Consider the following 11,973-nt stretch of genomic DNA (forward strand, 5'->3'; position numbering starts at 1 on the left):
ATGCATAACATACTTGGTCATAGTCAGTGTTGGGGAGTAGTGAACTACACGTACTGTAGTCCAACTAGTAATTTAATAGGTTAAAATACATCTGACTCCAGAGTGATCTGTTATTACAATTTGTAGTGCATTACATTTTAGATTTAGATATAATTTATTACGTAGGCTGAATGCTTTTGTAAAGTAACTTTAGTTTCTTAAAGGTAACTCTAGTGTAGCTTAACTTCTTCCAGTGTGAAGTAATTGGTAGCTTCCCCTACACTGGTCATAGTAATGTTACAGTTAAATATGATCGTGTTCAGTCCAGCTGGGGTTAAGAAATTTCCTTACGATCTTTACAGTAGTGCCGTAAATATAGGCTAGGTTGCCAAGCGACCATCTGATTTCAGGCTTAGGCCGCTCTACTGTAAAGTGAGGGGATCCACACAGAAGGTTAAAGTGAGTTCACCAAAACACGGTAAATAATTACATGTATACCATATTTACATAACGTTTGACAAGTCAACCCTAACATAATATTGTACATGCTTGCTCAACAAGAATGTGGGGGAAATTGTTTAGCAAGTGACCACACAGCGCGAACGGTCTTTCTTGTCGTTAAGCAAGCTAACTTTAGCTGTCTTTTACGTCAGTATGTTCGTTTATCAATACAATTAGCTAGCTAAACAGTTAGCTAGACAGCAAAGTCGAGTGAAATAAGTGCATGGCTGCCTAATATTGCTAGCCAGCATAGCTGGAATTAACGACGTTAATAATACTAGCTAGCTAGATAATGGGCTTGTATGAATGTCAAAATGCAACGTTGCTTTGGCTAGTTAGCTAGCTAACTTAACTCGTTAGGGCTGGCAAGCTGTAACGTTAGCTAGCTGGCAATCGCACGTTAAAGTGGGTCTGACAGTATTTTAGGAACATGAAATCTTATTAAAATCTGTTCATGTACACCCTCAGAAAGAATGACACTTTTTGAAACATGTTCTGACAAACGACTAACGTTACTTAGATGAGGTCATTTTCACAAGTTCTTAAGTGTTTGGGAATTGCATATACTAAGGCATTTGTGAAAATTATATAGCTAATAGTGGGAAAGCAGCCGTGCGTTTAGACAATTAGTAGACATTGCATTAAATAAAAACATACAGTACCAGTCAAAAGTTTTACACACCTACTCATTCCAGGTTTTTAAATATTATTTTTTTATTTATTTTTTTTTAAAACTGTTTTTACTTGCAGAGTAATAGTGAAGACAAAACTATGAAATAACACAAATGGAATAATCTAGTAACCAAAAAAGTGTTCAACAAATCAAAATAAAAGCCACCCTTTGCCTTGATGACAGCTTTGCACACTCTAAACCAGCTTCACAACGTTGTCACCTGGAATGCATTTGAATTAACAGGTGTGCCTTGTTAAATTGTGGAATACCAAGAAATGGATTGGTGAATTATATTAATCATGCATTGAACTGCATCCATCTATTCTGCCAACAATGCCTTAGTGTACACCTATCTATCTATACAGTACATTGTAGCCACTAATTGCACTGATGACAGCTTTGCACACTCTTGGCATTCTCTCAACCAGCTTCACCTGGAATGATTTTCCAACTGTCTTGAAGGACTAACCACATATGCTGAGCACTTGTTGGCTGCTTTTCCTTCACCCTGCAGTCCAAATCATCCCAAACCATTTCAATTGGGTTGTGGTCGGGTGATTGTGGAGGCCAGGTCTCCTGCTGCAGCACTCCATCACTCTCCTCCTTGGTAAAATAGCCCTTACACAGCCTGGAGATGTGTTGGGTCATTGTCCTGTTGAAAAACAAATGATAGTCCCACAAAGCGTAAACCAGATGGGATGGCGTATCACTACCGAATGTGGTGGTTGCCATGCTGGTTAAGTATGCCTAGAATTCTAAATAAATCAAGACTGTGTCACCAGCAAAGCACCATTACACCTCTTCCATGCTTTACAGTGGGAACCACACATGCAGAGATAATCTGTTCACCTATTCTGCATCTCACAAAGACATGGCAGTTGGAACCATAAAATAAAAATAATCTCAAATTTGGACTCATCAGACCAAAGGACAGATTTCCACCGGTCTAATGTCCATTGCTCGTGCTTCTTGGCTCAAGCAAGTCTTCTTCTTCTTATTGGTGTCCTTCTAGTAGTTGTTTCTTGGCAGCAATTAAACCATGAAGGCCTGATTCACGCAGTCTCCTCTGAACAGTTTATGTTGAGATGTGTTTTTGTTACTTGAACTATGTGAAGCATTTATTTGGGCTGACATTTTTGGGGCTGGTAACTAATGAACTTATCCTCTGTAGCAGAGGCAACTCTGAGTCTTCTGTTCCTGTGGTGGTCCTCATGAGAGCCAGTTTCATAATAGCGCTGAATGGTTTTTGCGACTGCACTTGAAGAAACGTTAAGTTCTTTAAATGTTCTGCATTGACTGACCTTCATATCTTAAAGTAATGATGGACTTGATGATGCTTATTTGAGCTGTTCTTGCCATAATATGGACTTTGTCTTTTATCAAATAGTGCTTTCTTCTGTATACCACCCCTACCTTGTCACAACACAAGTAATTGGCTCAAACACATTAAGACGGAAAGAAATTACACAAATGAACTTTTAACAAGGCACACCTGTTAATTGAAATGCATTCCAGGTCCTCATGCAGCTGGTTGAGAGAATGCCAAGAGAGTGCAAAGCTGTCATCAAGGCAAAGGGTGGTTACTTTGAAGAATCTCAGATATAAAATATATTTTGGTTTAACACTTTTTTTTTGTTAGTACATGATTCCATATGTGTTATTTGATAGTTTTGATGTCTTCACTGTTATTCTACAATGTAGAAAATGTTAAAAATAAAGAAAAACCCTGGAATGAGTAGGTGTGTCAACTTTTGATTGGTACTGTACATTTGCTTAACTAGCTATAGCCTAATGTTAGCTAGCTAACATTGAACCTGGTTGGTTAGCTACCTGCAGATTCATGCAGGGTAGTAACATCATGAGTTGGGATTATGGTTCATTGTGTACCTAGCTCGCTAGCTACTTGTTTTAACCAAAGAATTTACTATGCAAGTAACCATTTTGGGTGCATTCGAAAATTCAGTCTGTCCATCTGCTCCGATTTCAGAGCACTCTTGTCTGAGTGTGCCAGAGCGCAGAATAACTGATGAATTTATGAACCCTCAACACCAGCTGAATATGGCCGGTTTCAGTAAACGTAGGCTAAAAAGCATAATTCAATTATTGCCAGCAGCACAGTTGCACTCACCAACGCTCTGGATAAAATGAAAACAGCCTAACCAGCTCTGCTAGGTTGAGTAAAATGGTTAGAGTGGGGTGTTGTCTCATTATGTGTCTGGAAGTAGCTTGTAAGCTAGCCAATGATGTTAGCCAGTTAGTTTGGGTGCTTGACTGCCGTTGTGAGGTCAGAACGTTCGGATCAACCCTACTCATCGGCCAGAGCGTCCGGTTTGCTCTCCGAGAGTGATACATTTTGAATTTACGAATGGACAATCTGACCGCACAGTTACAGTCACCAACGTTCTATATAACATAACAGCCTATCCAGCTCTGCTAGGGTGAGTAATGTTCAGTGAGCTGCCCTGTCATTTGTGTCTGAAAGTATCTATCTAGCAAGTTAGCTAGGGGGCTTGACTTGCTGTTAGTACAGAACGCTTGGATCAACCCTTAAAGAGATGGGTGGGGTTAAAGCTTAAGAGGGTGTGAACGATGCTAAATGGGTGTAGACAAAGAACTCTCCAGTAGTAAACTCAGCAAAAAAAGAAATGTCCCTTTTTCAGGACCATGTATTTCAAAGATAATTGGTAAAAACACAAATAACTTCACAGATCTTCATTGTAAAGGGTTTAAACACTGTTTCCCATGTGTGTTCAATGAACAATTAATGAACATGCACCTGTGGAACGGTCGTTAAGACACTAACAGTTATGAAAACTTAGGACACTAAAGAGGCCTCTCTATTGACTCTGAAAAACACCAAAAGAAAGATGCCCAGGGTCCCTGCTCATCTGCCTGAATGTGCCTTAGGCATGCTGCAAGGAGGCTTGAGGACTGCAGATGTGGCCAGGGAAATAAATTGCAATGTCTGTACTGTGAGACGCCTAAGACAGCACTACAGGGAGACAGGATGGACAGCTGATTTTCCTTCCAGTGGCAGGCCACGTGCAACAACACATGCACAGGTGCCCGAGTTACACCAGGAATGCACAATCCCTCCATCAGTGCTCAGACTATCCGCGAGAGGCTGGACTGAGGGCTTGTAGTCCTGTTGTAAGGCAGGTCCTCACCAGACATCACTGGCAACAACTTCACCTATGGGCACAAACCCACTGTCGCTGGACCAGACAGGACTGGCAAAAAGTGCTCTTCACTGACGAGTCGCAGTTTTGTCTCACCAGGGATGATGGTCGGATTCACGTTTATTGTCGAAGGAATGAGCGTTACACCGAGGCCTTTACTCTGGAGGGGGAGGGTCCGTCATGGTCTGGGGCAATGTGTCACAGCATCATCGGACTGAGCTTGTTGCCATTGCAGGCAATCTCAACGCTGTGCGTTACAGGGAAGACTTCCTCCTCCCTCATGTGGTAGCCTTCCTGCAGGCTCATCCTGACATGACCCTCCAGCATGACAATGCCACCAGCCATACTGCTTGTTCTGTGCGTGATTTCCTGCAAGACAGGAATATCAGTGTTCTGCCATGGCCAGCGTAGAGCCCAGATCTCAATCCCATTGAGCACGTCTGGGACCTGTTGGATCAGAGGATGAGGGCTAGGGCCATACCCCCCAGAAATATCCGGTAACTTGCAGGTGCCTTGGTGGAAGAGTGGGTTAACATCACACAGCAAGAACTGGCACATCTGGTGCAGTCCATGAGGAGGATATGCATTGCAGTACTTAATGCAGCTGGTGGCCACACCAGATACTGACTGTTACTTTTGATTTTGAACCCCCCCCCCCCCCCCCCCCCTTTGTTCAGGGACACATTATTCAATTTCTGTTAGTCACATGTCTGTGGAACTTGTTCAGTTTAGGTCTCAGTTGTTGAATCTTGTTATGTTCATAGAAATATTTACACGTAAAGTTTGCTGAAAATAAATCCAGTTGACAGTGAGAGGACGTTTCTTTTTTTGCTGGGTTTAGTACCAAAACATTGAAAAGGCCATTTTCTCAAAAGTGAGTTTACAAGTTTATTAACTTTCAAAGCAAAATTTCCTTCCCATTGTTCATAAACTGTAGGGTATGATATACCATTTTGGATAAAAGTAGAGACGCCAGAGCTACAATTTCAAATTTTGCTACAGCAGACCAATTTTGAGCTGGTCGGTCACATGTGGGAACTCCTTTAAGACTGTTGGAAAAGCATTCCAGGTGAAACTGGTTGAGAGAATGCCAAGGGTGTGCAAAGCTATCATCAAGGCAAAGGGTGGCTACTTTGAAGAATCTAAAATATTTGGTTACTACATGATACCATATGTGTTATTTCATAGTTTTGATGTCTTCACTAATATTCTACAATGTAGAAAATAGTCAAAAAATAAAGAACCTGTGAATGAGTAGGTGTGTCCAAAATGTTGACTGGTACTGTATGTGGACACCCCTTCAAATGAGTGGATTTGGCTATTTCAGCCACACACCCATGCAATCTTCATAACCAAACATTGGCAGTAGACTGGCCTTACTGAATAGCTCAGTGATTTTCAACGTGGTACCGTCATAGGATGCCACCTTATCAACAAGTCAGTTTGTCACATTTTGGCCTTGCAAGAGCTGCCCTATTATTCAACTGTGCTATTATTGTGAAGTGGAAACGTATAGGAGAAACCAAGTGCTGAAGTCCATAGCACGGAAAAATTCTGTCCTCGGTTGCAACACTCACCACAGAGTTCCAAACGGCCTCTGGAAGCAACGTCAGCACACTAACTGTTCATCGGGAGCTTCATGAAATGGGTTTCCATGGCCGAGCAGTTGCACATAAGTCTAAGATCATCATGCGCAATGCAAAGAGTGGTGTAAAGCTCTGCGCCATTGTACTCTGGAGCAGTGGAAACGCGTTCTTTGGACTGATGAATCATGCTTCACCATCTGGCAGTCTGACAGCCGAATCTGGGTTTGGAGGATGCCAGGAGAACGCTACCTGCCCCAATGCATAGTGCCAACTGTAAAGTTAGGTGGAGGAGGAATAATGGTCTGGGGCTGTTTTTCATGGTTACGGTTAGTTCCACTTAGTTCCAGTAAAGGAAAATCTTAACGCAACAGCATACAATGACATTCTAGACAATTCTGTGCTTCCAACTTTGTAACAACAGTTTGGGGAAGGCCCTTTCCTGTTTCAGCATGACAAATGAGAAATGGTCTGTCGAGATTGGTGTGGAAGAACTTCATTGGTCTGCACAGAGCCCTGACCTCATCCCCATCGAACACTTTGGGATGAATTGGAACACCGACTGCAAGCCAGACCTAATCGCCCAACATCAGAGCCCGACCACACTAATGCTCTTGTGGCTGAATGGAAGCAAGTCCCTGCAGAAATGTTCCAACATCTAGTGGAAAGCCTTCCTAGAACAGTGGATGCTGTTTTAAGCAGCAAATGGGGGACCTACTCCATATTAATGCATATGATATTGGAATGAGGTGTTTGACCAGCAGGTGTCCACATACTTTTGGTCATGTAGTGTACGTCATGGAATGTGGAGTCCAATAGAACCTACTTCTGAAACCTCTTATAAAGTTGGTTTTGTAATATAAACTGAGATTATTTTTTTTTTTTACTGATATTATTATTTGTTTATTTCATATCTGCAAAGTAGTTAAACCGCTGTCAGTTCCACTTTAACTAGCTTGCCCATTCATGTACTGTAATGCTAGCGCATATGGCTGGGTATGGCCCCAGTGTTCTCGAGAGTTAATGTTATCTAGTTCTACTGAACATTTGGCTATTGTTCTTGAATTTATATTGATGCTTCCAGTTTTATGAACAATAATGTACAGCTAGAGGGCTCTCTATACCAATGAGAAATGTCAGAGATTTAATGCACAGCCAACACATTGGGTGTATTCATTCGCCAATAGACCGTAACATTAGCAAACAGTTGCAAAATCTTTTGCAACTAAAATTAGTTTGCTTTGGACAAATTTAGGTGTGCGTCTCCCTGTTTTATTCAGTTTGTTTCTGCTTGGTTCCTAGTGAATACATCCCTTGTTATTATGGCCATAATAGCTCTAGAGAAAAGACAAAGAAACACAAAGGCCCCCTTTCTAATCAAAAACCTTAAGCATCACCTTTGCTCTTCTCTCCCCCCCCCCATCCTGCAGCATCATGCCGTTCATCGACCTCCAGGGGAAGTTGGGTATCAACATGGACAAATGGATGTTGATCCAGGGTGGAGAGCAACCATATAAACGTGCGCCGCGCTGCCACGCCTTTGAGAAGGAGTGGATCGAGTGTGCAGATGGCATTGGTCAGACCCGTGCCAAAAAGGAGTGCAAGCTCGAGTTTGAGGACTTCTATGAGTGCATGCACAGAGAGAAGACGGTGAGTGTAAGACATCTGAGCTGAAGTGTGTGTGTGAACTGTGAAGATTTGATTGTGTGTGTGTGTTTCATGTCCTTTCCCCATAAACACTTGTGATTTCATCAACTAAGACCTGTTGAAGAGTTGTCAGTTGATGTCCATGTCTTTGATAAAATAACTGCTTGTCATCCTACATGGGTGTCCATCCTAGGGATGTGATAAATGGAAAAATGTTCTTAACATTTAAACATAAAATTCATACATTTCCACTAGAGGTTGAGCGATTAATCGGAATGGCCGATTTAATTAGGGCCGATTTCAAGTTTTCACAACAATCGGAAATCGGTCATTTTGGAGGCAAATTTTATTTTTTCTTTTCTTTTGTTATACACCTTTTGTTTAATCTTTATTTAACTAGGCAAGTCAGTAAAGAACACATTCTTATTTTCAATGACAGCCTAGGAACGGTGGGTTAACTGCCTTGTTCAGTGGCAGAATGACAGATTTTTACCCTGTCAGCTCAGGGATTCAATCTTGCAACCTTACGGTTAACTAGTCCAACGCTCTAACAACCTGCCTCACGAGGAGCCTGCCTGTTGCGCGAATGCAGTAAGAAGCCATGGTAAGTTGCTAGCTAGCATTAAACTTAATCAATCATAATCACTAGTTATAACTACACATGGTTGATGATATGTAATCGATGCAGTGCGCATTTGCGAAAAAGGACTCGTAGCTCCAATGTGTACCTAACCATAAACACCAATGCCTTTCTTAAAATCAATACACAGAAGTATATATTTTTAAACCTGCATATTTAGCTAAAAGAAATCAGGTTAGCAGGCAATTTTAAATTGTGTCACTTCTCTTGTGTTCATGGCACGAAGAGTCAGGGTATATGCAACATTTTGTGCCGCCTGGCTCATGGCGAACTAATTTGCCAGAATTTTACGTAGTTATGACATTGAAGCTTGTGCAATGTAACAGGAATATTTAGACTGATGTATGCCACCCGTTAGATAAAATACGGAACGGTTCCGTATTTCACTGAAAGAATAAACGTCTTGTTTTCGAGATGATAGTTTCCGGATTTGACCATATTAATGACCTAAGGCTCGTATTTCTGTGTGTTAAGTATGATTTAATAGAGCAGTCTGACTGAGCGATGGTAGGCACCAGCAGGCTCGTAAGCATTCATTCAAACAGCACTTTCGTGCGTTTTGCCAGCAGCTCGTCGCTGTGCTTCAAGCATTGAGCTGTTTATGACTTCAAGCCTATCAACTCCCGAGATTAGGCTGGTGTAACGATGTGATGTGAAATGGCTAGCTAGTTAGCGGGGTGCGCGCTAATAGCGTTTCAAACGTTCTGAGACTTGGAGTAGTTGTTCCCCTTGCTCTGCATGGGTAACGCTGCTTCGAGGGTGGCTGTTGTCGTTGTGTTCCTGGTTCAAGCCCAGGTAGGAGCGAGGCGAGGTACGGAAGCTATACTGTTACACTGGCAATACTAAAGTGCCTATAAGAACATCCAATAGTCAAAAGTATTTGAAATACAAATGGTATAGAGAGAAATAGTCCTATAATAACCACAACCTAAAACTTCTTACCTGGGAATATTGAAGACTCATGTTAAAAGGAACCACCAGCTTTCATATGTTCTCATGTTCTGAGCAAGGAACTGAAACGTTAGCTTTCTTACATGGCACATATTGCACTTTTACTTTCTTCTCCAACACTTTGTTTTTGCATTATTTAAACCAAATTGAACATGTTTCATTATTTGAGGCTAAATCGATTTTATTGATGTATTATATTAAGTTAAAATAAGTGTTCATTCAGTATTGTTGTAATTGTCATTATTACAAATACATGCTAAAAATCGGCCGATTAATCGGTATCGGCTTTTTTTTGTCCTCCAATAATCGGTATCAGCGTTGAAAAATCCAAATCGGTCGACCTCTAATTTCCACGCAAACTCACAATGAAGCTGAACTGCTGTCAGCAACGGTCTGTGTCTCACGGTGCGTCCCTTTCAGAAGGTTAAGCTTTGCATCTGTACTACCATTACTGTACCGCAATTCCACTTTGCAAAGTTTGAATTTCCTTCTCATTTAACTTCTCAAAGTATTGCCATACAGTGCTGTCGATTGCCTTTCTCTGCCATTTTCCAACACTTAACGACAATGACGTAGTAGTGGAGAGTCAACTCAAATAATTGTTCCCTTGTACGTCGACTCCTATTTCTGAGGGTCAAGATTCGTAGCGGAATCGACTCCTAAGATTCAGTATTTTTGGAGGAGACTGATTACCTGCATCTTTCATTGGGAGCTAGCAAGAGACGGACGGAGAGATAGGGATGGGCACACTATAGGCAGGACTCGCACCTTCAGTATAGCAGGGCAAATTATCAATGAATAGCCTAGGATATTGACATAAACGAGAAGCAACACTTCTCACACAATCACATAAAGTATCTGCACGGGTTCGCGTCATGCTGTTTACATCGTGGTAGCCAGGGCACCAAAACAGCAGAGAAGTTGAGCCTTGTGCTTCAACGCTCTTATTGTTGCGGAAATTGTCCCACTATGCTGTTTACTTTCTGCATCTACGTAAAATAAAATGTTTTTCAGTGAGGGATTTTTTTAAAATATTAAGGATCCCAATTTCCTTTAAACATTTTAATGTTTAAACGTTCACACCCTTAGTCCATCCTGTCCAGCTCTACCTTTTTTTCATTGACTTCATGGATAGTTGGAGAAAGCTTTGCTGTTGATTAGCAAATGATTGTCAAGACTTATAGGAGATTATTTTGTTGTTTGACTGTTTTTGTTGTTAAAAATACATTGAGTTGATCAATGAAGAGAATTGTGGTTTTGATCAGCAATGAGCTGAAAAAACACAACAATACCTCCTAAGAAGTTTTGAGCTTTCCCCCCCCCCCAAAAAAAAGTTTGACAGCCTCTCTCAATATTTCCTCTGAATGTGCAGTAAGTGTCTGACGTGGATATCTCTCTCACTCTCGTGCATCTCTTTCTCTCTTTCTGTGTCTGTAGCACAAGAGGCTGTATGAGATCCGTAAGCAGCGGGACAAGATGGTGAAGGAGGGCACCTACCAGACCCCAGCTCACCACACTGGCGCTCAGGCTGACAACAGGCCTTGACCCTATTTGACCTTGTATGTATTTGACAAGGTGTGTCCCCAACTTGTGTATACTAATTTTTATTCAGATATCACTTTATTGTTCGTGTCTACCCCTGTACAAGTTTGCAAATAAATATTATTGATCGTGAACCTTGTGTATTGACTTTCTCTTTCTCCTTTTTTAGGTACAGTGTAGGGAGAGATGACTGGAAGAAAGGGACAGAAACGTGAAGGTGATTTATAATATGTGCACTCAGGTTTCAGTTTGATGTTCACTATTTGCGCCCTCCCAAAAAAGTTTGACAGCCTCTCTCAATATTTCCTCTGAATGTGCAGTAAGTGTCTGACGTGGATATCTCTCACTCTCTGTGTATCTCGGGGCTGCAGGTAGCCTAGTGGTTGGTGTTGGATTAGTAACCGAAAGGTTGCAAGATCAAATCCCCGAGCTGACAAGGTAAAAATCTATCGTTCCTAGGCCGTCATTGAAAATAAGAATTTGTTCTTAACTGTTAAATAAAGGTAAAATAAATAAATATTTATGATCTTGGTTTTGAATGTGTTAATACTACCGATTTGTATTCAATTATTTGTAATACCACACTAACTACACAATACCAGACAATATTTTTTGGAGTGTGAACTTATTATTTACAACCCCAGTTTGAGACTGACATAATGATTTCAAATTAGCCTACTTGTTTTGGGACGCAAATGGCTACAGGTGAAGTACTACAGGACTACCGACATGAGAGTAGTGAGAATATTTTCTTCACATACCTGTACAGTGTTTTCAGAAAGTATTCCTATCCCTTGACTTTTTACAAATTTTGTTATGTTACAGCCTGAATTCAAAATGGATTAAATAGATTTTTTTTGTCTCTCGCCCATCTACGCACAATATCCCATAAAGACAAAGTGAATTAAAATATATATATATATTGTTGCAAATGTATTGAAAATTAAATGGATATCTCATTTACATAAGTATTCACACACCTGAGTCTACTTTGTTGAAGCATCTTTACAGCCCTGTCTTTCTTGGTACGTCTCTAAGAGCTTTCCCCACCTGGATTGTGCAACATTTACACATTCTTTTGAAAATTCTTTAAGATCTGTGATATTGGTTGTTGATCATTGCAAGACAACGATTTTCAGGTCTTGCTATAGATTTTCAAGTAGATTTAAGTAAAACCTAACTCAGCCACTCAAGAACATTCATTGGCTTCTTGGTAAGCAACTCCAATGTAGATTTAGCCTTTTGTGTTTTAGGTTGTTGCCCTGCTGAGAGAGAATT

General features: G+C 40.9%; 1 protein-coding gene across 9 annotated transcripts; it reads left to right on the forward strand.

Moving 5' to 3' along the window:
- The first annotated feature begins 300 nt into the window (after positions 1–300).
- On the forward strand, positions 301–11,665 carry LOC110496158 (NADH dehydrogenase [ubiquinone] iron-sulfur protein 5). Of its 9 annotated transcripts, none has more exons than XR_005037462.1 (5): positions 301–457; positions 7,346–7,565; positions 10,591–10,728; positions 10,865–10,912; positions 11,067–11,665. XR_005037462.1 is itself a non-coding variant. In XM_021571895.2 (4 exons), exons 2-3 carry the CDS (start codon positions 7,350–7,352, stop codon positions 10,696–10,698), a joined length of 324 nt encoding a protein of 107 aa, XP_021427570.1. In that variant the 5' UTR covers positions 301–457; positions 7,346–7,349; the 3' UTR covers positions 10,699–10,728; positions 10,865–10,969. The 9 variants fall into 9 exon arrangements, 5 of the variants coding, with proteins under 5 accessions (XP_021427570.1, XP_021427571.1, XP_036808572.1 ...); XR_005037463.1 differs by having other exon boundaries at positions 10,591–10,712; XR_005037465.1 differs by having other exon boundaries at positions 333–438; positions 10,591–10,712.
- The last annotated feature ends 308 nt before the right edge of the window (positions 11,666–11,973 follow it).

Source organism: Oncorhynchus mykiss, chromosome 18 (genome assembly GCF_013265735.2).
Source record: "Oncorhynchus mykiss isolate Arlee chromosome 18, USDA_OmykA_1.1, whole genome shotgun sequence".
NCBI lineage: Eukaryota > Metazoa > Chordata > Actinopteri > Salmoniformes > Salmonidae > Oncorhynchus > Oncorhynchus mykiss.